The sequence below is a fragment of the Gopherus flavomarginatus genome, chromosome 3, assembly GCF_025201925.1.
Source record: "Gopherus flavomarginatus isolate rGopFla2 chromosome 3, rGopFla2.mat.asm, whole genome shotgun sequence".
NCBI lineage: Eukaryota > Metazoa > Chordata > Testudines > Testudinidae > Gopherus > Gopherus flavomarginatus.
The window spans coordinates 207901147-207928987 of record NC_066619.1 but is presented as its reverse complement, the minus strand read 5'-3'; the positions used below and the strand labels follow the sequence as shown (position 1 = coordinate 207928987).

The following is a 27841-nucleotide window of genomic DNA, read 5'->3' as shown; positions in this document are numbered from 1 at the left end:
CAAGCTACTTGTTACTTTGTGCAGCTCTCAGTGTGATTAATATGTAACTGAGGCCTGTATTTGGCAAACACCACATTCAGACAAGTTATGTAAAGTAACTTTTGACATCTTAAATTATTTAATTCAGCCTCTAATCGTGTTTACCTTAACTGGGACATTATCTTTTGGATGACACTGAATAATTTATCTGCATACTGTAAGTTATTTCTTAAGTACTGAAGATTTGTCTATATGTGTCTGTAGACAAGACATGACACACACAAATACATGTCAACTTGATCCTTAATTAAGGAAAACAGTTTAAGACTTTCAGAAACTTGAGTTTTATGCCAAGAATCTAATGAAATTTCAAAATCTAGAGGATATGTTTTCAAGTTCTACATCTGAAATCCTTTTTATTGAAATTCAGAAAATATAGCTGGTAAAGGTGTCATTACCAGACAAATTATTGATCTGAAACATATTTTTAATTCAATATCTTATGACTTATATTTTGGAGATACCAGCATTATTACTCTAACAACTCTCAAAAATAAAAAAACAATAAAAAAAATATTCTGGCCATAATTAAATAACTTTAAAATGTCATGCTACATTAGTTATTCAAGACTTACATAGTTTAACTGAGATCAGAATCTGACCTCATGTCTGTTGTAGAAGCAACATGATAATGAACTGAAAATGTTTGTAATGGGACCAAATATCTGTAGGAGACAAAATTCTCATAAATTCATTGTATGTGATTGTTATATATGTTGCTTTTTACATATTGTTATATTATAACAACCATCATGGCAGCTCACTGGATGTATCAGATGTATTTTCACTGCATGTCATAGGTGCTTACAATTTCACACCGATAAAGGAGATAAAATTCAGATTCTGCTGTCCTAAAAACACAAGTACCTATAATCTGGAGCTAAAAATGAATCTTCTTTTAGCTTTTAATAAATAGGACAGTAATCCTGATTACATGCTAGGAGTGATAGTAATAGAAGTCAGAGTGGTAGCCATATTATTCTGTATCAAAACAATGAGGAGCCATATTATTCTGTATCAAAACAAAAAACAATGAGGAGTCCTTGTGGCACCTTAGAGACTAACAAATTTATTTGGGCATAAGCTTTCATGAAAAGACGTGAGTGCCTTACCAAGTGGGGGTTCAGTGCTAATGAGGCCAATTTAATGAAGGTGCAAGTGGCTTATTCTCAACAGTTGACAAGAAGGGGTGAATATCAAGAGAGGGAAAAGTACTTTTGTAGTGCTAATGAGGCCAATGCAATCAAGGTAGACGTCGCCCATTTCCAACAGTTGACAAGAAGGAGTGCGTATCAGCAGAAGGAAAATTACTTTTTGTAGTGACCCATCCATTCCCAGTCTTTATTCAGGTCTAATTTGATGGTGTTGAGTTTGCAAATTAATTCCAGTTCTGCAGTTTCTCGCTGAAGTCTGTTTTTGAATTTTTTTTGTTGAAGAATGGCCACTTTTAAGTCTGTTATTGAGTGTCCAGGGAGATTGAAGTGCTCTCCTTTTTAATGTTACAGTTCTTGATGTCTGATTTGTGTCCATTTATTCTTTCTGGTTTGGCCAACATACATGGCAGAGGGGCATTGCTGGCACATGATGGCATGTATCACATTGGTAGATGTGCAAGTGAACGAGCCCCAGATGGTGTGGCTGATGTGGTTAGGTCCTATGATGGTGTCCCTTGAATAGATATGTGGATGGAGTTGGCAACAGGGTTTATTGCAAGGATTGGTTCCTGGGTTAGTGTTTTTGTTGTGTGCTGTGTAGTTGCTGGTGAGTATTTGCTTCAGGCTGGGGAGGCGGGGGCTGTCTGTAAGCGAGGACTGACCTGTCTCCCAAGATCTATGAGAATGAGGGATCATCCTTCAGGATAGGTTGTAGATCCTTGATGTTGCACTAGAGAAATTTTAGTTGGGGGCTGTAGGTGATGGCTAATAACTTCTGTTACTTTCTTTGTTGGACATGTCCTGTAGTAGGTAACTTCTGGTTACCCTTCTAGCTCTGTCAATCTGTAATAGAGGTGCACATTTGCGCTCATACACCCGTGCACACCACCCATACATCCTTCCGTTGAAGTAAATACTTGAAATGTAACATGTCACCAAGGTCGAAGAAATCTCCAGTTTCAGAATTAATATGGCTTGAGGTAATTCCCCAATTTTCACAAAGTTGTTTACCAATGTCAAATATCCTACAGGGGCATCCATTATTATAATAATATATTTTTAAGTGCATCTTTTAGCACTCTGAAAACTGTAATTTGTTCCTGCTTAAGTTTAGAAGCTTAATTGGAACTTCTAGGTTTGGCCATATTATGACAAACACTTCCTGCGTGACCATGGGTAAGTCACTTAGCCTCTTTAGGTATGTCTATGCTGCAATTAAAAACCTGTGACTTTCCCATGACACCTGACTTTGGCTCTTGCAGCTCAGGCTAATGGGCTGTTTAACTTCAGCATAGATGTTCGGGTTCAGGCTGCAGCCTTGACTATAGGACCCTGCAAGGTGAGAGTTAAATAGCCCCTTTTATTTTTTTATGACACCATCCTTTCTGTCTACACACTGAAGTATTTTCCAAAAACCTCTGAGATAAGTAATATTTTTATAATTTGAGATGTTAAAAACCATTTCCTAGAATATCCTTATTTAGAGCAATCAGAAATATTTCTTCATACAAAGTTGTAATGCTTGTACAGTATTTCCTTTTCTAACTAACTTTTCATAAGTATAATCTTATTAATTTTCAATGTTTCTACTCCCCTTACAAATTAAATAAAACTTAAATTGTCAAATATTTACTTTTCTTATGCATAATAGGCAAACATCTATTCAAAACTCAGCCAATGAGGACAATAGCACTTAAAAAAAACACTTTACACCTGTTTCCTTGGTAACTAACACAGAGCTAAAAGAATAAATTGCACAGAGTGGAAGGAAACAAATAGGCAAATCTTTCCACTTTTTCACTTTCTTTGAACTTTCATTAGCACGCCCCAATCCAAACCTATCAATATTTCAAAAATTAAATATGAACTGGAGGACAGAGGAGTGACACTTTTTTTACTCCTGCTGGTTCACCTGTTTTAACGTTATTTAAGTTTCTGCAAAAACACAAACAAACAAAAAACACCAAAGCTACATTATCTAAAACCCAGTATGAAGCCAATAAAAAAGTATTGAAATCATGCCTATTAGGCCGATGGGGGGAAATGTTGTAGATGCAAGAACCTGAAAACTTCATAGCTGGATTACTTCGTCCCATGGAGCATTCAAGCAAATGTTAAAGCTGGAGAAGATTAAAACACAGACTATAATTAGTATTTACCAGTAGTATCTCCTTTTAAGCTTTTTTCAAGATTGTAATGGTTATGAGCAACATTAAGGGAAGATTGTACCCAGCTTCTTCATGCAGGTTCAAAAAGAGGGAGATGGAAAAAGCCAGCTGCAGTGACTTTGATCCAGCAAAGTATGCAAGCATGAGTTTATACCTAAGCATGTGAGTAATCTTGTGAATTCTAGCTGTGAATTTAAGCTCAGTGTGACTAAAACTGAGCTTCAGGTTTCAGAGTGGTAGCCATGTTAATCTGTAAAGAACTAATGGTAATTTTCCTCCTACTGTTACTCACACCCTCTTGTTAACTGTTTGAAATGGGCCATCCTGATTATGAATACACAAGTTTTTTTTCTCCTGCTGATAATAGCTCACCTTAATTGATTCGTCTTGTTAGAGTTGGCAACCCTCCTTTTTTCATGTTCTCTGTGTGTATATATATCTTCCTACTGTATTTTCCACTGCATGCATCCGATGAAGTGGGTTTTAGCCCACAAAAGCTTATGCCCAAATAAATTTGTCAGTCTCTAAGGTGCCACATGCACTCATTCTTAAAACTGAACTGTTAATCTTTCATCTCATGCCCTTTCCCCCTCCCTCCTTTCTTTGGGTATGTCTACACTTCAAGCTGCAGGTGTAAATTCCAGCTTGAAGATATATACCCACATTATTTGTGACTGATCTAGTGCACTAAAATAGTGGGAGGGGCTAGCCACCCCTAGCCCCTGTACTGCTTGGACTGCTGCAGCTTCCCTTTATTTTTATCATGCTAACATGATCAGAGCTCATACAGGTATGTCTCCTTGAGATGGAATTTACATCTCCAGCTCAAAGTATGGATATGCCCTCAGTCACCACGAAGAATGCAACCATCCTGTTAGTTACTCTGGCCTCGCTCTAGGTCCTCACATCCAGGCTATGTTTAAATATTGCTGGGACTTCCTTTGTAATACCCTAAGAGTATGTCTACACTACAGGATTATTCCAATTTTACAGAAACCATTTTTTAAAAACAGATTGTATAAAGTCGAGAGCACGCGGCCGCACTAAGCACATTAATTCGGTGGTGTGCGTCCATGTACCGAGGCTAGCGTCGATTTCCGAAGCATTGCACTGTGGGTAGCTATCCCATAGCTATCCCATAGTTCCCCCACTCTCTCCCGCCCATTGGAATTCTGGGTTGAGATCCCAGTGCCTAATGGGGCAAAAAACATTGTCGCTGGTGGTTCTGGGTACAGCCTCACCTCTCCCTCTGTGAAAGCAGAAGCAGACAACCGTTTCACGCCTTTTTTCCTGGGTGAACAGTGCAGACGCCATATCATGGCAAGCATGGAGCCTGCTCAGCTCAAAAAAGCAATCATGGATATTGTAAACACCTCACACATTCTCGTGCAGTCTATGCTGAACCAGGACCTGCAAAACCAGGTGAGGAGGCGGTGGCTACGGCAGAGCGGCGATAAAAGTGATGAGGACATGACACAGAATTCTCTCAAACCCACATTGGAGATCATGCTGGTAATGGGGCAGGTTCTAGCCATTGATCGCCAATTTTGGGCCTGGGAAACAAGCACAGACTGGTGGGACCGCATAGTGTTTCAGGTGTGGGGTGATTCCCAGTGGCTGTAAAACTTTCGCATGCGTAAGGGCACTTTCATGGAACTTTGTGACTTGCTTTCCCCTGTTCTGAAATGCCAGAATACCAATATGAGAGCAGCCCTCACAGTTGAGAAGTGAGTGGCGATAGCCCTCTGGAAGCTTGCAACACCAGACAGCTACCGGTCAGCTGGGAATCAATTTGGAGTGGGCAAATCTACTGTGGGGGCTACTGTAATGCAAGTAGTCAAAGCAATCACTAAGCTGCTGCTACGAAAGGTAGTGACTCTGGGAAATGTGCAGGTCATAGTTAATGGCTTTGCTGCAATGGGATTCCCTAACTGTGGTGGGGCGATAGATGGAACCCATATCCCTATCTTGGCACTGGAGCACCAGGGCAGCCAGTACATAAACTGCAAGGATACTTTTCAATGGAGCTGCAAGCACTGGTGGATCACAAGGGACATTTCACCAACATCAACGTGGGATGGCCGGGAAGGGTTCACGACGCTCGTGTCTTCAGGAACACTACTCTGTTTAAACGGCTGCAGCAAGGGAATTACTTCCCAGACCAGAAGATGACAGTTGGGGATGTTGAAATGCCTGTAGTTATCCTGGGGGACCCAGCCTACCCCTTGATGCCATGGCTCATGAAGCCAAACACAGGCAGCTTGGACAGTAGTCAGGAGCTGTTCAACTACAGGCTGAGCAAGTGCAGAATGGTGGTAGAATGTTCATTTGGACGTTTAAAGGGACACTGGCACTCATTACTGACTCGCTCAGACCTCAGCCAAACCAATATCCCCATTGTTATTGCTGCTTTCTGTGTGCTCCACAATCTCTGTGAGACTAAGGGGGAGACATTTATGGTGGAGTGGAAGGCTGAGGCAAATCACCTGGCTGCTGATTACGCGCAGCCAGACACCAGCGCGATTAGAAGAGCACACCAGGAAGTGGTGCGTGTCAGAGAAGCTTTGAGAACCAGTTTCATTACTGGCCAGGGTACGATGTGATTGTTGTGTTTGTTTCTCCTTGATGAAAACCTGCCCCCTTGATTGACTCATTCTTTGTAAGCAACCCACCCTCCCCCTTTGATCACAGCTTGCTTTCTAAGGAAATAAAGTCACTATCATTTAAAAATCATGTATTCTTTATTAATTCATTATAAAAAGAGGGAGAGAACTGACAAGGTAGCCCGGGTGGGGTTTGGGAGGAGGATAGGAGGGAAAGAACAGGCAACTAAACATTTTTCAAAATAGTGACAGCCTTTTGGTTGGGCTGTCCACTAGGGTGGAGTGGGCAGGTGCACAGAGCCTCCACGCACGCGTTCTTACACATCTGGTGGGTGAGGAGGCTAAGGAACATGGTGAGGGGGAAGGGTGGTTATACAGGGGCTGCAGCGGCACTCTGTGATCCTGCTGCCGTTCCTGAAGCTCCACCAGACGCCGGAGCATGTTAGTTTGATCACGCAGCAGCCCCAGTGTTGCATCCCGCCACCGCTGATCTTCCTGCCGACACCTCTCATCTCGAGCGTCTCTCCTGTCCTCACGTTTGTCCCTCCTGCCTCACGGTCACTGGCATCTTTCCTGTACTTTGATACCATGTCCTTCCACTCATTCAAATGAGCTCTTTCATTGCGGGTCACTTCCAAGATTTCGGAGAACATTTCGTCTTGTGTCTTTTTTTTCCGCCGCCTTATCTGAGGTAGCTTTTGGGACGGAGTAGGGAGGTTTGAAAAATTTTTAGCTGCAGGAGGGAGGGAAAAAAAGGAGAGAAGTTTTTTAAAAGATACATTTTACAGAACAATAGTTACACTCTTTCACAGTGAACAACACTATTTATGTTACATTGCACATGTGATTTCAGTACAAGGTCGCATTTTGCATCTTAATATTGAGTGCCTGTGGCTTTGGTGTTAGAGATCACAGACACAGGTCCAGGCAACAGAATTCGGCTTGCATGCGGCCATGGTAAGCCATTGTCTTTCGGTTTCTGCAGCCTTCATATGTCCAGCACCCTCCTTTCCCAAATACCAAGCAAAGACCGTTGAGTGCTGTGTCTTTCCTGTTAACGTGCAGCAGCAGAAACCAAACTCTCCCCCCCATCCAATTCTCTGGGATGATTGCTTTACCCTTCCCCCCACCGCGTGGATGGTATCATGGAAGATCCCTGCTTGCCAAATGCAAAAACGCTCAGCGCCAATCACCCTTCCCTCCTCCCCCTGCTTGGCTCACTGCAGAGAAAGATTTTTTTTCAGCCACAGGCAAACAGCCCAATGGGAATGGCCACCTCTGTCCCCTTAATTAAATTCCCGTGTTTCAACCAGGTTACCATGAACGATATCCCTCTCCAGAGGATAACACAGCGAGATAAAGAACGGATGTTGCTTGAATGCCCAGCAAACACCGGGACCATATGCTGCTAGGCTTTGTCTGCAATGATACCAGATTACTTGCTACATGAATGGCGTGGTCAAGTGTCCTACCATGGAGGACGAAATAAGGCTGCGCTGCCCAGAAACTTTCTGCAAAGGCTTTTGGAGTACCTCCAGGAGAGCTTCATGGAGATGTCCCTGGAGGATTTGCGCTCCATCCCCAGACGTGTTAACAGACTTTTCCAGTAACTGTACTGGCCGTGAATGCATCCCAAGTCCTCAGGGCAAAGTAATCATTAGAAAACGCTTGCTTTAAAACCATGTTTTATATTTACAAAGGTACACTTACCAGAGGTCCCTTCCATGGCTTCATTGTCTGAGATAGTGGCTTGGGAGGGCTGGGAGGGCAATTCCATCAGGCTGAGAAAAAGGTCCTGGCCGTTGGGGAGAACGGTGTGCTGTGTGCTCTGCAAGCTCGTCCTCCTCTTCCTCCTCCTCATCTTCCCCGTCCGCAGAATCCTCAGGCCTGGCTGGGATTACCCCCGCCTTGGAATTAACAGTCAGGGTGGGGTGGTGGTAGCAGACCCCCCTAGAATTGCCTGCAGCTCAGCGTAGAAGCAGCATTTCACGGCCCTGCCCTGGACCTTCCGTTTGCTTCTTTGGTTTTCTGGTAAGCTTGTCTGAGCTCCTTAACTTTCTCACGGCACTGTACTGAGTCCCTGATGTGGCCTCTCTCCCTCATGGCCTTGGAGATTTTTTCAAATGTTTTTTCATTTTGTCTTTTGGAACAGAGTTCTGTTAGCACGCAATCATCTCCCCATACAGCGATCAGATCCAGTACCTCCCATACAGTCCATGCTGGAGCTCTTTTTCGATTCTCAGACTGCATGCTTACCTGTGCTGATGAGCTCTGTGTGGTCATCTGTGCTGATCAGCTCTCCACGCTGGGCAAACAGGAAATTAAATTCAAAAGTTCGCGGGGCTTTTCCTGTCTACCTGGCCAGTGCATCTGAGTTCAGATTGCTGTCCAGAGCGGTCACAATGGTGCACTGTGGGATAGTGCCCGGAGGCCAATACCGTCAATTTGCAGCCACACTAAACCTAATCCGACATGGCAATACTGATTTCAGTGCTAGTCCCCTCATCGGGGAGGATTACAGATACCAATAGTAAGAGCCCTTTATATCAATATAAAGGGCTTTGTTGTGTGGACAGGTGCAGGTTTAATTCGGTTTATTGCTGCTAAAATCGGTTTAAACGCGTAGTGTAGACCAGGGGTAAGATACAGCTTTTTTCCATCATACAGCTGAAATTCTTGCCTCTTGATTGCTGCAACATTCTCTTCTCTGGTCTTGACAAATACAATCTTGCTTCACTTGTAACTATTCAAAATACTCCTGCAGAGATCATTTTTCGGGCTCATCCCTCTCATTTCACCCCTCTATTGCTCCCCCAGCTCCCATTTCTCTGTGACATTAAAGACAAATTACTTGTCTTCACTTTCAAAGCCTTCATGTCCTGTACCCACCCTGCTTACCAACAGTCATATGTTATTGAGATGTCAACTCATGCCTCTGCTCTGTCAGAAATTCAAGCCTTCTTCATCCACTGGTTAAATTTTCAAACAAGCATCTTTTTTCTTTTCCACCATGCTGTGTCTCATGCATAAATATCTGCAGAGCCACCTCGTTTTCCTGACTTGGACTCCCAGCTGCAACAGCGATGCAAGTATTAAATAATAGTTCCTTTTGAAGTCAGCACAACTACCTATGTACTTAGAGATAAGCATATGGCGCTAGTCGCTGTCCTTGCACACACTAATTCATCTTTTCCCAGACTACTTTTAAAATTCTGAACCTATGAGTAGTTTCAAACAGATGCTGATTGAAAAAACATATTTTTTAAATGACAGAGGAATGTTTTTTCCTTACCCCTGAAATGTGTATTTTTCTTGTGGCCCATATAAATGGCAATAATCAGTGTTAGATCAAGACTGATAGGTTTATGATCTGTTATCTAGCTGCACAGTTAGGAATAGGAGCTTTATATTTTTGGAAAGAGAAGATTCATAGCTTCCCATCTGGATGGCTATCACTACTTTCTAGCCCTGGAAGTCTCAATAATATTAAAGTCATGACACACTGAAATACCAAAACAAAACAAAAACAAACAAAAAAGAAAGTCTGATCACTTTTAGAGGTGTGTGAAATTTTGATTGATTTTTCTCTCCCTATGACTCCCGTACAGCTGGACTCACACTGACTAAGGCATTGAGCTATATAGTCAGAAGCATGCAAAAAGTTATCCCAATTGATTAAAAGACTCTCTAAAACATAATTTTCTGTGGCATGTGGGGCATATTGAGCATACATGATGGTATGGTAGGTAAGACTTTATTGGCACTCATTTGGAATGACATAGTTTCACCATTTTAAAGTAATTTTGGCAATGCCAACTTATGCCAGGTAGGAGCTTTACACTGTGCTACAGTCTTGTGTATTCTTATTGTATTTATATAAATTAGAGGGAATATAGGAATGAGCTGGAAGAGAGGAAGTCAAAGCAGCAGTTCTAAATGAAATTTCAAGGAGCTTAGAAGTGGAAAGAAAGGAAAAGGGCTGGTAATTGGGGAGGCAGGTCAAATGCACAGAAAATGATCTCTGATTGTTATACTTATTTTACAGATAAAGAGGACTAACACCAAATTATTTTAACTCAATAGTCTAATATAAACCTGTTATATATATAACAAATGTAATAATCTGAAACCATTATCAAAGGTTACACTGCTGCTAACATAAAACAAAAATATTCTGCAGGAACACCTAGTGATGTTGATGTGCACATTACATCAAAGTTTCCAGAGTCTTTACAGCAACTTTGATACAAGGTAGCAAAGTTCAATATAAGCTAAGTTCTTTCTGTCAAATACAATGAAAAAGAAAGAATGGGTAAGGAAAGCTAGACATAACCACACTTTTCCATAGAATTGTCACAGGTTGTGCAGGTTCTTGATTCATTCTTACTCTTAAAGAATGCCAATGGTAGTCTGTAGCTTTTTACCCATCCTTGTTTCTTTGACTCAGCATAATGTTAAGAGGAAACTCTGTAGAGAAAATGTAGGCTAAAGAATTTGAGCATGTGTTGAAAAGTAGTTACGATTTTTATTTATATATGTATTTTGATTTAAAATATGTAAATATGTATATATAACCTCTAAGCAATCTAACAATGAAAACTTAAAATGTATAGGGGGTATCAGTCAGCAATATAATACAATAAAATAAGTTAACATACTAGCCAGTAAGTACATCAGTAAATTATACATAATCCTTCTCCACCAAAATGCCCAGGAGTCAGCCCTCCCCTGAAGTATTGTCAAATTGATGGGTTTTGCAGCATGCCTGAAGGTCAACACATTCAGGGTATTTTTGCATTATTTATTGATAGCTGTCCTGAACTATTGAAAAGAAACAAACAAAAACAATGGTAACAGAAAACTTATTGCAAGTGTTAGGAGTTATCTTCTTTTATAAGTTCTCAGTCAGGAATAGACTAACATAATTATCAACAATACTTTTATATAATACTTTTGTACACAATAACTTCAAAGTACTTTGAATTGAGTGCTCTTTCTGTGAGCTAGGGGAGTATTATTCTCATTTTGTAGATGGGAAACGAGGCCCAGAGAGGTTAAATAACTAGCCAAGGTCACAAATATCACAGACCTAACTGGCAAAGAACCTATACATCCAAAGCATCTTAATTACAGTTGTCACTGTATCTTATTTGTATTGCGTGTGAGAAGTGCAATGGTATCTGTCTAAATCCAAACTGATTCAGACAAAGATTTTTTTTAATACAATAAATTGTTATTATTTTATGTTTTGAAAAAATGACTGTGCTTTGGTGATTAAATATTGACAATTTTTCTATACCAATCTCAAAGAGATGGAGAAGATGTTGGATGGCCCATTACTATTGTGGCTGGAATTGTAATTCAGAATCAGGTAGATCTCTAGAGTGAACAGGTACACAGTGCAAGGAAATTACAGCTATTATCTTACTTAAACAGCACCATAGAAAGAATAGGCTTAAACACTAAAATCTAATCTAAAATGATGATCTACAGGAGATGGGCTATAGACAGATAAAATTGCTTTGCCAATTATATTTACTTCGTTTATAGCTGGCTGGTCACGACAAGCCTTGTTAATGTTTCAGAATCTATACAATAATTAGCTACCCATTTCTGTCTCAAATTAACTACAATTTCTTTCCTATTTTTTTTCACATTAAAATTGTTTAACCTAACAATCATTAATGATATACAAACACAATAAAAAGTTTGGTTGGTTGTTTTTTTGTAACCAGCAAGTTATGCCAATGGTTATGATTTCCCCTTAGGAAAAAAATTATTAAATTTCCAACAGAAACCAAAAAAATAGGGACCAGAAATTACCTTGATTGTAGAAACTCCATAGAGACTTTTAGTTAAGGCTGACAATTTCTGTTCCTAGGGAAGTATTTTGTCCATGAAGACATGATTTATCACTGTGGTAAGTATAAACCATTTTAACAACCGATAGAGGGTAATTTAAGGTATTTAGTTGACAGTGACACTGTTATAGTGTAATTAGAGTGATTGCAGGCAAGAGTTTAACTGGATCCCTCCCTTAATCTATAGTCATTGTGAATCACCTAAAAGACAGTATCTAAATTATTATGCCAATAGTAAATGCCATATATCGCTCTGTATGTAGTCAGTTAATGCAGAACAGAAACAATAGATTCCCCATCATTGTCAAATCTAGATGTAGATTCTAATTATGTACTCCACTTTTTCTAAATATGACTATTGTAGTCAATTTGAGATAAGCAAGCTATGTAAATAAAAGACACAGAAAAAATTCTGTATTCCTTCTCTCACTCTCCATAGTAAGTGTAATTAGTTCAAATAACTGACCTGTTCAAACTTGAGAACTAAAATGGTTTTAATTAAGGCATGAAAAATGTCTTCATGACTAAGTGATTGAATTATTTCAATAAATTCACTTGGATAATTAATACTTTAGTACATGTAGTGACATTTAAAGTAAAAATATTGAACTTTCACTGTTTAAGCGTTATAATTTTTATCTCAAATTAAAGTCAAACTTTAAGTAATTTTGTGTCTACAAGAAGACTTGATGTTCCCCATGTGAATCCTTCCCACATAGTAATGTTTACAGCTTTATAATACTCCTGTGTATTAGAAGTGTTATCTCAACTATACAGTGGGACCAGTCAGCTTGGACCAGCTAACAAAGTAAAATATATTGACCTAATTCTACACTAGAGAATAAGCTATGGTTTCTTTAGTTAACCTTATTCTCTTTCCAAAAACTATACAAAACTTGCCCAAGGTCACATAAGATGCCTGTGTCAGAAATAGGAATTGAACTGAGATTTCCGGAGTCTCAGTACAGTGCTTTAACCACAAGGCATCTGTCCTAAGACAAATGGAATACTTTGCAAAGTTGGTGGTGTAGACTGTTAACCCTTTAGTCACAGCGCATACATACAGCCCATGAGGCAGGAATTACATATGTTGTCCAGCTTTGAGAAATTAAGAGCTTGTAAGACACAGTAAATATTAGATATGATTCTACTTTAAGTCTTTGTATAAATTGTATGGTGTGCAACTGGAATCTTTTGACTATCAGTGTCTGTTGGGGCTATACCTGCACCAGCCATGTCCTTGTGCCACTCTCCTCAAGGGCATATGATACAGAGTGGCCAAACTAATTTAGTTTCCTTCTTTGACAGGATAACTGGCCTAATAGATAGGGAGGAGCAATAAATGCAATATATCTTGACTTTAATAAGGCTTTTGACACAGTCTTAAGTGACATTCTCATAACTAAACTAGAGAAATATGGTCTCAGTGAAATTACCATAAGGTGGATGCACAACTGGTTGAGAGGCTATATTCACAGAGAAGTTATCAATGGTTTGCTGTCAAACTGGGAGGACAGATCAAGCGGGGTCCTTCGGAGGTCTGTCCTGAGTCTACTACTAGTCAATATATTCATTAATGACTTGGATAATAGAGTAGAAAGTACATTTATGAAATTTGCAGATGATCTGGGAGGGTTTGCTAGCACTTCATGTGACAGGATTAGAATTCAAAATGACCTTGAACAATTTAAGAGCTGATCTGAATCAAGATGTAAATCAATAAAGTGCAAAGTACTGCGCTTAGGAAGGAAATGCCAAATGCACAAATACAAAATGGAGAATAACTGACTAGGCAGCAGTACATCAGAATAGGACATGGGAGTTATAGTGGATCACAAATTGAATATGAGTCAACAAGATCAAGTGATCTTGGAGTCGTTGTAAATAGTTCTTGGAAAACACTCAATGCTCAGCAGAAGTCAAAAAAGCTAACACAATGCTGGGAATCACTAAGAAAGGGATAGATAATAAGACAGAATTTCATATTGCCTCTATATAAATACATGGCATGCCCACTACTGAATACTGAATACTTCTTAAAAAAGATAAATTGGAATTGGAAAAGGTTCAGAAACGGGTAACAAAAATGATTAGGGGTATCAAACAGCTTCAGTATGAGGAGAGATGAATAAGACTGGGACTTTTCAGCTTGGAAAAGAGACGACTAAGAGGGGATATGATAGAGGCTTATAAAATCACAACTGGTTTGTAGGAAGTAAATAAGGAAGTGTTATTTACTCCTTCTCATAGCACAAGAACTAGGAGTCACCAAATTAAATTAATAGACAGCACTTTTAAAACAAACAAATGGAAGTATTTCTTCACACAGTCACCCTGTGGAACTCTGCCAGAGGATGTGTTGAAGGCCTAGACTATAACGGTTCAAGAAAGAACTAGAGAAATACATGGAGGATAGGTCCATCAATGGCTACTAGCCATGATTGGCAGGGATGGTGTCCTTTGCCTCTGTTTGTCAGAAGCTGGGAATTGGCAACAGGGGTTGAATTACTTGTTGATTTCTGAAGCACCTGGAATGGCCAATGTTGGAAGACAGGATACTGGGCTTAATGGTCTTTTAATCTGACCCAGTATGTTGTTCTTACGTTCTTATGTGTGATGCTGTTGCAAATAGAGATAAATATCAAGTGACGGAGGAGAGGGGACTGTTAATAGGAATGTCATATGTAGGACACAAAATAAAATTATTCTGATCTACTCTGAACTAGTGAGGCCTTAGCTGGAGTATTGTGATAAAACTTATGTGATAAAACTGGAGAGAGACACAGGAGAGCAACAAAAAATGGTAAGAGGTTTAGAAAACATGATCTATGAGGAAAGATTAAAAGAAATTGAGCATGTTTAGTCTAGGGAAGACTGAAAGGGACATAACAGTCTTCAACTATGTAAAAATTTGTTATGAAGAGGACAGTGATCAATTGAGGGTAGGATAAGAAGAAATTGGCTTAGTTTGCAGAAAGGGATATTTAGGTTAAACATTAGAAAATCTTTCTAACTATAAGGATAGTTAAGCACTGGAACAGGCTATGTAGGGAGGTTGTGGATTCCCCATCACTAGAATTTTTTGAGAACAAGTTAGACAAAATCTGGCAGGAATGGTCTAGTATACTTAATCCTGCCTCAGCCAGGGACTAAATGACTTTCGGAGGTCCCTTCTAACCCTACATTTCTATGATTTCTGTGATCTCAAGAAACAACTCTGTCTTGAAACCTTAAACTTTTTTCTAATATTACAACAAAACTTCTCCCTTCACCTTGAAATGTGGCCTGTATGTGTGTGATGGAGGTTAGAGGAATTGAGGAGGTTTTATTACATTTTGTTGTAGAGAAAATAGCTTTATAATCACTGTAACCAGAACATATGCATAATGTAGTCCCTGGTTTATAGAAATACCTGACAATGAAAGGAATAAATTAGAAAAAAAAAGTATGCAATTCTATCGATCCCAGGATATGAGAGATGTAAGATGATGACAATATATGGAGATATACCTTTTTCATAGAACTGGAAGGGACCAAAGGTCATCAAGTCCAGCCTTCTGCCTTTACTAGCAGGACCAAGTACTGATTTTACCCCAAATCCCTAAGTGGCCCCCTCAAGGATTGAACTCACAGCCCTGGGTTTAGCAGGTCAATACTCAAACCACTGGGCTATCCCTCTCCCCGATGGTTGAGATAATATTTTTTAGTGGACTAACAGAAGCTGTTCCAATAAAGGATATTAACTTGCCCACTTTCTGTCTCTACTAGATCATATGTCATAGATATGCTTGCTCCCTCTTACCCTCCCTCCTCTATTAAACTTAAATTCATATTCAAGGTGGATAAAGAGTTTGGGTTGGTTTATGAGTACTCACAGTTGTCACTTCTGTTTTTGAAGTCAAATACTGTTATGAACTATATACATTTTGTAATACATCATTTTATCATGTTTACCATCATTACCACATATATTGTATTGCAATATATACTTTATTAATATTAATACAAAATGTAGTATGTATAAAATTTTATGAAAATCTGCAGATAGTCCAGCTCTAAAATTACCTACAGTGAAAAGAATAGCAGGCTGTTGGACACTGTTTAAGTAGTTACAAAATGTTTTTAATTGAAAATCTTATGAGACAGACAACTAAGCAACCACATATGATCGTTACACCTTTATAATCCTATTTGGCCTCTCCCAAAGCGCATATAAGTAAATGGAAAACCTCCCACTTACTTGGATTCAGCCTTCATAGAACAGATCTCTAGCTCACTAGATGTACAAATGAAAACAGCAATGCACCTACATGCATTAACCCTGTTGGCTAGTGTTAGCAGTAGAAGATGTCACTGTCCTCTGTATTTGCATATTTTCTTTATCCATTTAAACAATTTTTAAAATCAGCTTCAAAATTATCTTGTGCATTTCCTTTCCAGGGGACAAGTGCACATCCACTGAATACAGCAAAGTGAAAAATATGTTGTTGGATCTACAAAACCAGAGATACAGTGCACAAGCAAAAGAAAAAAACGCTGAAGATAAAATGATTTTAAAGAAATTGCTAGTGGATCAAATGTTTAAATATTTCGATTCTGACAACAATGGACTTGTGGACAGTAATGAACTCTCTCAGGTAAAATTTGGATTTTGCTTTCATCAGCACAATACCTTTTTACTTTGCTTGTGGTTAAGTTTGTAAAATCTCTAGTGTGGTTTATATATGTGGTATGTGGTACCTTTGATGCAACCCTCTTCCTTCATTTGATACTTACATGTAGGCTTAGTAGATGTGAGACTTCACTCAAGGATTTAGGACTTCTTGAAAAGGATTATTATTATCTTAAGGCATTAAATAAGACAATGTTAAGAACTAAATAAGTCAGGAAATTCAAAAGTTCTGTAAAAATGTTGACCATGTTGAACTACACTACTTAATATTGTATCCCAATATAATCTTCATACCACCCCATTCTGTATATAACATGTCATGGGGTATTGTATCCCATGTCAGCCCAGCAACTAAAGGGCTAACACAGGCACTCCCAGCCACTGCTTCTTGGCAGCCTCATAACAGCTAAGAGAAAAAAGAGCTGGGAAGCAGAGGGGCAGGGAGGCTAACAGAAAAGTGAACTGGCTGGAAAAGGGAACTCCTTTCAGCAAGCTGCTGAAAAGCTACTTGGGTACAACCCCCTAGAAAGAGATAACCAGACCAACACAGTGAAGAGTCTGCGGAAACCCAGGGGAAAGTAGGAAAGAGCTCAGGCCACAGTCAGAGTCGACAAACCCTGATCCAGCTTGAGTACCCTGCGCTGGAAAACAGTGGAGTGGGTAGGCCTTGGTTCCCCTACCATGCCCCCTAACAGACTTAAGAGTACAGAAGGCTTCCAGATTCCTGGGGACCAGGAATAGACTAACAGCCCCAGTTGAGGCAACTAGTTGCTGTCAACAGTTGTTGAGGTAATGACTGAGGTATTAAAGATCTAGAAATTATCACCTCTAATCTTGTTCATCAGTGAGGAAGAAGAGAGCAGAGGCATATCTTTCCTACTGCCAAAAATCTCATCAGTCTTCTGGGTGCAAATAATCAACAATGTCCTTCCTGGGTGCAAAAGCCCCAGCTGCAAGACCCTCCCACCTTCCAAATTCATGGTTGAGAAATTTCATGACTTTGTTGCAATTATTGTAATATTTGAGTTTTTTATTTAAGCCCCCACTTCTGAAGTAATCAAAATATATGATAACCTCAACATCCATTTAAAAAACAAAGTTTCCAGTCCTCATGTTTGGAAGAAAAGCTTGAAAATATGACTAGAGTTCACCCAGTAGGCTCAAAAACCCGAAGACAAATAAAAAACATGAATTATTTTTTAAGACAATCTCATGATTTAGGGGGGAGGCACTTGATTCCTGATTTTTTTAACCCTTGGGATCTGGCAATACTGCAATTTCTACAATGCAGTTACAAATCACCAATATAAAAATCTACTGCCTTTTAAAAAATTTGAAATATTGGAAAAGTGTGAGAATGTTAATTTAATATAACCCACTCAAGGAATACTAGAGTGATTTTGTCCATTTTTATACTTTATTATTTACACATTTCAGTGTTTCAGTGCATCCTATTTCCACAGATGTTCCAATTTGCAGCACTGAAGTATTGTAGCAACCGGAAAGTTTTGCTGCATTATCTAAGCCCCTTTTATCTCAGAGTATGTAAAGTGCTATATATAGTAATTCCTTACTAGTGAACAACTCAGATAAATCAGTTGGAGACTTCATGGAAATATTGGCAGCAGGATTTGGTTCCTGACTGCAATATTTTGGTTTACCAATCATGAAATTTCTTTCCACAATATGTGACATGCAAATACCTTTCCAGCAAAGAGATTATGGATTTTGCAGTGGTAAAGCTGTCTCCTTTCATGAATTCTTAAAACTGATGTTTCCAAAAGTGAGATCTTTCCCAAAAGTTAATTTATTTAATGTATCATTACAGTATCTAAAGTTGGCCAGACATTAATCATTTGAAAAGCCATCATCCTGATGTGATTTGTTATTAACAAATGATTGTGATTTACTATAATTTAATACAGCATTATAGCTCAAGAATTTATTTACCTCAGTTGTCCAGTGTTAAGTATATGACAAATTGTGGAGTCTTTACTCATGTTAGTGAACACTTACTTATGTAACTACTTTAATGGTCACTAATGGGACTACTCACGTGGGCAAGTGCTAACCCAGGATGGGTAAAGTTTGCACTATCTAGACCATACTGATTAAAATTTAATCTTTCCCCCTCTCTCAAAAGTAACAGTAATTCAAAATATCTAAACAATTTGTAACACTAGGAAAATTCAGTCACGGTTGAAGGGATTTGGTACCTTCCAGGATCAGACTTCAAGTTAACTAGAATAAAAGAAGATAATACATTGTCCCTGCTGGTGGTTAGCTATGAATAAGATTAAGATTCTGTTACAGGTATTTTTGGTAAAAGTCAGGGACAGGTTGCAGGCAATCAACAAAAATTCATGGAAGCCCACTACCTGGCCCTGACTTTTACTAAAAATACCGTGGTGGAGGAGAAGACTAACAGTCGGAGCACTGCCAGCTGCTGACATCCAGCAGCTTCTCCAATCCCACTGCTGCTCCTGCTGCGGGGGATGATCGAACCTCAGCTGCTGCCCTGGAAGCCCTGAGGACCGCTGCTCCTGCCACCTGTTCCAGCACCGACACTGCTCTTGTCACAGGGGATGACCACTGCTGCTCCAGCCCCAGGGGAGGTCTACCCAACCCCAGCCACTGCCTTGGCATCCCTGGGGCTGACAGCTGCTTCAAACCTGCTGCTGCAGAAGTCATGGAGGTTCCGGAAAGTCACAGAATCCGTTACCTCCATGATAGAATCGTATCCTTAGCTATAAATTGCATCCGGCAAACTCACTTTCTAGCTATCTGTTGTCTTACACATAAAACAAACTATTATTGAATACCCATTTATAAGATCTGATTGTTTTCTTGTTGTTGCAGAACTCTTTGTTACTTAAGTTACTTTATACTGGTGTGGGTGGGTGTGTGTGAAAGTTAGAACAAGGATCCAAATTATTATGGGGAGACATGGGAATAAAATTGTGCTTTTCTGGTGAAGAATGCAGTATTTCCCATATGGTGGGATTGACCTTTTACAGACAGTAAACCACCTTTCTTATTTGCCGTAAGTGTTCACTGAAAGGTATTTGGGCTTTTAATGTGCTTCATCAAACTCAACTAGACATATTGAAGTGCATTTTTTGCAGTACTATAACAAAAAGATGAAACAATTTTACACTTGATTAAGTCCCCAGAAGCTATGTTTTGTTTTGCTACTGTATTTACTCATTATGCTTGTGGGCCATCCAGACGAATGTATACTGATGAAAAAGTGGGAAATTCTCCTAAAATGACTTGATCCAAAAGCAGATTAAGCATGTCAGATAGAGTAATGATGAGAAATGAGATCTGCTTCACACCCTTATTCATGACGTACTGTTTAGAGCATCAGATGTCAAAATATATATTGTTTTCTTTTCTTGTATTTTCTGATTTAAAATAGGACAAAGGAAAACATTTAGTGGGATTTTTTAAAGCTCATAGTTATTCTTTCATATTTTGGTATTGTCTGTTTGAATACATTCCAGTTACTGTGGCAGGAGACTTATTATGTATTGGTAAACTTACTTATGAAGTGGACTGCTGTTTCCAAGGGTGAGGCATTGAAGCTATAGAAAAACTTTCAAACTCAGATGAGGAATACACCTTTTTAATGTATTACCAGAAATCTTACACTGCAAGCACAAGTGAAGGCATAGTGTCTGACTTCTCATAAAGCACAGCAGTGTAAACAAGACTCTTATTTATACTTGGAATGTTTTTACTAGATATAGAACAAGCACAGCTTAAATATATGTCACAGGGCTAGCTGCACCTTTTGATCTCTCTGAGTGCATCCCCCTTAGGTGTTAGACCTCTCGTCTTCACATGTTCTGGATGGAATCTCATGATTTTCCCGACTCTTTAGACCAGGTCCAGGGTACACCCTGTGTACCAACTGTGATTGCTCAACAGACATGGCATTCTGCAAGTCTTCCCTTCAGGAGCTGTGATAAGCAGTGAATGCAGCGACCCAAAACAGCCTATTCTAAAGGAAGTATGGTTTAAGCTCAACAGTAAGGAACAAAGAGAAAAAGGCCTTAACACAATAAAAAGTCTACCTGCATATCTATCTTATCTAATGCTTAAGTAGGCCTAGCTTATCCTAGATATCTCAGCCGTTGTGGGCTGGGGGTCTGCTCCCCAGCAGTCTCTCTCTCTCTCTCTCTCTTCTTCTTTTTATCTACTGAAAGTTCTCTCTCCCATTTTCCTTCCTAAAATTTTTACTCACACACACATTCTATGTTTTAGAATCTCACTGCATAGTCTTTAATTCATGTAGTGCCTACATGGATAGTAAATTAAATTCAGCTTTTATTCACAGATGAAATGAAAGGTAATATCGTGAACAACATAGTTATTGCATGTTAATTCATTAAAAAAAACTAACTTTAGTTTATTATTTAAATTTTATTATAGTATTAGCACTCATTTCTTCCAAAAGATACAGGCTGGGTAGTAGGCATTATGATCAAATTTTCCAAGTAACAGTTTAATTTTGAAAATTCTTATTACTAGATTTTGATCCAATCACGGTCAGTTCTTATATTTACCAATACAATGTTACTGATCTATTTCTTAAGAGTTGATGGGTCTATCCTTTTATATATAACCCACTACTTGGAGTTGAAGTACATCAGCATCTACTAACTCAGAGATGAAAGGTTCCTAAACTGTATTATTCCTCTATTGTGTCAAAGCTCTGAGATCTAAAGAGAATGGCATTTTATTTTTTTCCTTATATGGTAATACAATTCTTTCGTCTTACTGCCTTCAATACCTTGTATCCCTATTTACACAGCCAGGCCTACTCTCTTTAGTCACACCATTGTCCTCCACATCCAAACAGCTTTCTGAAAGAATCCTGTAGCATCATTCAGTGTATAGCTCCTAACTTTCATTTTGCAGATGATCATCATTGAGATGAAATCTGGAATTGCCACACTCCCTCTTGCTTGTTATTGCCTCTAGTCTTTATGTTTTTGCCCTTACCTGTTTCTTCCATCATGTTGTTTCCTTTTCAAACTTTGGTACACTTTCATGCCTGTGGCACAAGGAGGGACATGCTATGGCTCTTTAGCTACTGCTGTACCTACTTCGCTTTTTATTGGGCATTATTATTTTCTAAATGTTGTACAAAAATATAAAAATGCATGGTGCCTGCCCCCAAGTTCTTATAATCAAAGATAAAAGGGAAAAAAGTTATTATTAACTAAAAATTATTTAGGAAAAAGATGGATGGGATGGAAAGACATCTATAATGGTCAGGGTGATTGGCTCACATCTTGCCATGATTGCTTGTTTTTAGTAGAAAAACTTCTTTGTTTTATCTGCCATAGGGAACACATTCAATTACCTTTGACAGAACCAAATTAGTTGTTTCAACTATTCAAATCACATGATTGAAAAATATATATTATAAACATTAAAAGTGTTTTAAGCTTCTGATAATGAGAGATGGAGATCCTCTCTCTGATTTTGATTTAGGAGAAAGTCTCTATTGAGGAAAATACTTAAGTCCCATTGACTTGAAGTGCTCCTGTGTTTTCTTATATAACAATGGACTTAAGTATATGCTTTCCTAACTCAAGCTTTTATGTACAGGGCACAGGCAGGGACAGTATAAACTTCTGCATAACTCATGCCTCATTTTCAAGGTCAGTCCTATCATTTAGCACATACACAACATTTTATTATATCCTTCTTAATTATATAGTAGTGATGCCCTAACCTGCATGCTTTGCTTTAGAGAACAGATAAACGATGCAGTTGCTGCCTTGAATAGTTTACTATTTAATTTTAGACAAGAGAGCAACTAAGGCTAATAAACAATAGCTGTAAGGGGAAAGAGATTATAATAAGATTATCATGATTATTCATCTTTTTTGTTTTGTAAATATTCACATGTATGAGGCCCCCACCTCCTGTTCTCCTGCAGGAAGAGATGGAACAGGGTGTGACCCGTTGTGCCCGGGGAAGTCCTCACTGGAAATGCCAAGGTCAGGGCAGGCTATAAAAGGGGGAGCAGATACTCCCAAGATTGGTGGGTAACACTGAAGTTAAATTTCCCAACCAGTCATATGATTCCTCACACTGGTTATCAAGAAGCGGAAAAAAAAAATCTCACACAGCCCCCTTTATTTCATTCCAGTTTTCAGGCTCCCAATCAACACCTAGGTCCAGTACAGTGAGAAGTTATTTAAAAAAAACTCTGCTCACATATACAAAATGTTCTTCTGACCCTTAAAGGTCAGTCAGATTACCAGGTCAGTATAGGTTTGGATCTTATCCAGAAGACTACACTGACAGCCAATCCTTTAGTATCTAAAACTAAAGTTTTATTATAAAGAAAAAAGAGAGAACAAGAACACAGATGTTAAATGGTAAAACAGTCTCATACAAACAAAGATTCAAAGTCCATGAGTTTCCTAGCAGTATTGGTGAGTTTGCTGGTTTGAAAGTCACTCTGGAATTCATCCACAGGTTGGATGGGTCATTCGGTCCTTTGTTCGGAGCTTCAGTTTGTAGCAAAGTTCCTCCAGAGGTAAGAAGCAGGATTGAAGACAAAATGGAGAAGATGCAGCTGCCTTTTATAGTCTGTTGCCATGTGCCTGTGCTTCCTTTGTTTCAAACACAAGCCTTTTCTGTCCATAGGCATGCCCTTGCAGGCCTTGCTGAGTCATAAGGTGAATCCTCTGCCTTCTCTCAAAGGGTCAGTTGTATAGCAGATGGTCCTTAATGGGCCATCAAGCACGCTAGGCAGATCTGATGCCAGACTGTCTGGAGGTGTCACCCAGAAGCATAGCCTATGTTTGACATGCATATACATACATATCTATAACTCATAATACAAAAGGTGATACAAGCATATAAACAAGAGTATCATATCTGGCAAATCATAAGATTTTTGCAGATATCTTACACGGTGTATCTGGCATAACTCATTGCAATTTTACAGTATTTGCATTCATAATATCCTAAAGTGTCCCCCAGATTCCATACAGCATTACACAGGGATATTTATCTCCTCTGGCATCAAAGAGAAGGCCAATGAGTTCCAGTCTGGCTGCTCCACGTAGTTTGTAGAAACCTGAGGCCCAAAAGAACTATTTGCTTGTGCTTGTGTCTAAGTCAAGTCTCGGCCAATGCTTTTCTTGAGGGGTTATTCTGTGGGAAAGCTGGAAGTTTTCTGTATACTAATTAAATTCTTGACCTCTCTGATTTTTTTTAAGTCTTTTACTGCCAGTTGTGGTGGTGGTATTTTGTGTTCAATATACCCTTCTTTTAGGACAAGCTATCAAGTAACTCATTGGGTAGTTAACCCTTGTTTGCACCCTTTATATAAAAGCCTGATTTATGAAAGTATTTAAGCATATGCTTATGTCCATTCCTATATAGGAAAGCACATGAGCACCTGAAGTCATCTGGGCTGATGAAGGAAACTATGTCATTGCTAGTCTAAACCCTCCAGATATAGTAGCATTTAACTGTGAATATCCTGTCTCCAGTATAGCCAAGGTCAAAAGTGAAATGAATGATAATCTTAACCGACAATGAAAATGAATGTCAGTTTCAGCATGATCTCTCCTCCTGTTTCCCTAGGATTTAAATCAATTGACTAAGTTCCTGAGATTTTCTGAAGTAAAACAGTGTAGGATGTTCTTAAGAGTTGAGTTGTATTGTAAAGCACAATACAATCACTCATTCTTACTGTGATTTATGTTTCAAATGGCGTCAGTCCTCACTCCAGAAAAGTGCCAGTGACAAATTATATGGCTTCTAAATGTATCTCTACTACATGTAAAAACCAGAAAAGTTTCTAGAGTTTCACCCAGTTCGCTCAGTGCCTCTTTCTCTTGCAGTCTCTCTTTCCTATTGGAACTATATTCATGTGGGCAAAAAGGAAGGGTGGTTATGTCCATAGTGTAGCTGGAAGGTGTAAATCCCAGTGCAGATAGAAATACTCGGGCTAGCCTGAACTGAGGTACACAAAGGCTTCATGAATTGAAATTCAAAGCAAGAGCCAGGGCCGGCTCTAAGGGTTTTGGCAACCCTAAGCAGCAAAAAAAAAAAAAAAAAAAAGTGGTGTCCAGAATGCTGCCCCTGAAATTGTGCCACCTCAAGCACATGCTTGGTTTGCTGGTGCCTAGAGCTGGCCCTGACAGGAGCATGAATGTGAGTCTTCTACATCCCAGATGAGTGCCATGACAACCAGGCTAGAGAGTCAGTCTGGGTATGTCTGTGCTGCAGCTGCGAGATGTGATTCCCAGCATGAATAGACAGACTTGCCTGATCTCAGACCCAGGAGCCCAGGTAGGCTTGGAGTTGGGCAGCTATCCCAAGCTGCTACCCATGCAGAATCATCTATGCTGCTATTTTTTGAGTGCTAGCTCAGGCAGAGCTAGAGAGAGTCTATCTGCCAATGCTGGGACTCACCTGCAGACATTCCCAGACTGACTCTCTAGCCCAGTGATCAGGGCACTCACGTGGGATGTGGGAGACCCAGGTTCATGTTCTTGCTCTGAATTTACCTTCATGAACTCTTTGTGAGGAGAACAGGTAGCATTATCTCCATCTTCCTGCTTAGGAACTGAGGCACAGAGGAAATAAAGTAAAAAATATCCACCAATTTTAGATGCTTAATTTGAGATGTTTTTAAAACCTGATTTTTTTCCAAGTATTTGGCACTGTGTAGCCTTTTATATGTTCAAACCACGGCTCCCATTGACTTCAACTGCAGCAGTGAGTACTGATCTGCAAATTAGACCCCAATATCTCAAGTTGGGCACCCAGAAAATGCGGAACACCCAATTAGTGACCATCTGTGGAAAGTTTCGTTTTCACTTGACTTGCATCACATTGGAACTCTGGCAGAGGCAGGGATAGGAGACAGTTGTTCAGGGTAGTATTCAACTTCCTTAACCATGAGACCATCCTTTCTCTTCCTGCAATCCCATGCCTCATTCAGGACACACCTTCCAGGATCTGCAACAAATGAGACAAAGGGTCCTACAGTCAACACCTTAGTTTACTCTATAATCCTAATTTAGGACTGGTCTATACTAGGAATTTACTTTGCTATAACCATGTCTCTCAGCATTATAAAAAAATCCACACCCCTGAGAGACGTAGCAGTACCGACCTAATCTAGGGAGACCAAATAGCAAGTGTGAAAAATCAGGGAGTGGGGGGTGGAATTGTTGCATATATAACACAAAGCCCTTAATTTTGGGACATCTGGTCACCCTAAACTAACCCCCCCCCAGTGTAGACAGCACTAGGTTGACAGAAGATTTCTTATGTAAACCTAGATACTGTCTCTTAGGGATGTGGGTTACCTGTGCTGATGGGAAAAACTCTTCCATAGTTCTAAGTAACATCTACACTAAAGCACTACAGCAGCACAGCTGCAGTGGTATAACTACACTGCTGTAGCATTGTAATGTAGACATGCCCTCATTCTCAGAGCACCACGCATTCTGTGCACTGAACGAAGCAAGGATCTTGTGGAATATATGTATGACAATGGTTTTCAAACTTCTGTATCATTGACCCCTTTTGCACAGCAAGCTTCTGAGTATGACCCCTCTTCCCCTTATAAATTAAAATCACATTTTGTTATATTTAACACTATTGTAAATTCTGCCGGTGAAGCAAAATTTGAGGATGGAGGCTGATAGTTTGTGACCCCCTAAGGGGTCACAACCCCCGGTTTGAGAACCCCCGATGTGGGATCATGTGTTAAATAATGTGTTAAAATGCATAGGCACTAGGGGCCTGAATTTAGGTTGCATGGGCAACTGTAATCCTGGCATTTCCTAATTTTTTGAATTCTTAACTTTGCTGCAAGCTTAATAATATTCTTTAAAAGTGTGTATGTGTGGTTTCCTAGGTTTTTTGAAACGTCAACATAAAGAATAGAAATTGTATCCTATTACAGCATATTGATTCCTATGTGGCTCATCAGCAGGGTTTGGGACTTTTAGACCCATTGTACAGACCTCTGTCATTTGAGTGACTAATAGTAGTAGGTTGTTAACTTATATGAGTTAGTGCTAAAAAGAGGTGGGATACTTTGCCAGTGGGTTTCACAGATATTTGCTGACAGCAGATTGAACCCATTTTCCTCCAAGCTTATGACCCCTTCTTCTCTGTCCCTTTTGACCTGGCCCAGTCTTGTTTATTTGTTACCCATTGCTCCTCATTCTAGTTCCATTCTTCTCACACTACCAGTGCCAGTCTCCACTCCTGACATTTTTCATCCCAATCTCCTTACCCACCCTCTATCTCTGATTCCTTGTTCCTCCTCCTGCACCAGCACGGCTCTTTCTTTCTTTCTCCACCTCCACTCCCTGTTGCACTGATTTATGGTACTAGTATCCTCACCCAACTCTCAGTTTGCCCTGGCCCTTCACCCAATCTCAGTCTCATTCTCACCCACTGACTCCCAGTCCTTCTCTTCCATTTCACACTATCTTCTAGTCCCATTCTCTCTTCTTTCCAACTCCCAGTTTCAGTTTCATTCTCTTTGCTTCTTCACCTTCTGCCCCCCCCACCCCAGTTCTGGTCTCCCACTCCCCGGGTCCTCATTCCAATAGATTCTCTCCCTCCCCACCCCCACCCCCACCCCCACCCCCACCTCTTGTCCCTGTTCCATTTGAGTCAATTGGGACCGAATAATAATTAGGAGCATAGGAGAGCGAGGTTTTCTGCTGTCAGTTCAGATGCCTGGCCCAGAGTCGCTATTATGTGGAAAGTGTGGTTTTGCTCTTGTAGCCCTGGCCTGGACAGTGCAGGGTCTGTTGTTCTGAGGGATTCTGTGTACACAAAGTTCTGTTTTCATGAGCCAGTTGTGAATTTTAACATCTATAAGCATCTCAAATTTAGAAGTTAATTAGCTGAAACGTATAAGACTTCTATAACAGTGAGATTCCCAAATGCTATAAGCACAGTAACTAACTTGGAACATAAGGTATGTATATTTAATTGTCTTTGGCTGCATTTCTGCCTTTTATCAGCCAGCTAAAGAGATGATTGGGTGCTTAAGGACCAGTTTCATTGCATAGATTCCATACAGCATCTTTTTTCTGCATTCTGGTGGCATTAATCATAATAAACAAGCTAGATAAACAGTGCATAATAGAACTAATTTTCTTCAGATAACATCTTATTTAATAACTAAACTATGTGCATGGTAGTTTTTAAGGTTTTTGTGCTTGTGCATCTATAAATTATCATTTATAAATTATTAACAAGGTCATTATACATGTTTAAAGAATTTTGTACAGCTCTATATGAGAACCATCCCATTTGTTAGGGAAAAATA

At 39.5% G+C, this 27841-nt stretch overlaps 1 protein-coding gene across 3 annotated transcripts in view; it reads left to right on the top strand.

The window, feature by feature from the left end:
* Window positions 1–27841, top strand: part of FSTL5 (follistatin like 5) — a 593647-nt gene that overhangs the window by 303314 nt on the left and 262492 nt on the right. For all 3 annotated transcript variants that reach the window (XM_050946344.1, XM_050946342.1, XM_050946343.1), the window contains exon 5: window positions 16266–16462. In XM_050946344.1, coding sequence (XP_050802301.1) covers window positions 16266–16462 — 197 coding nt within the window. The remainder of the gene's footprint in view (window positions 1–16265; window positions 16463–27841) is intronic.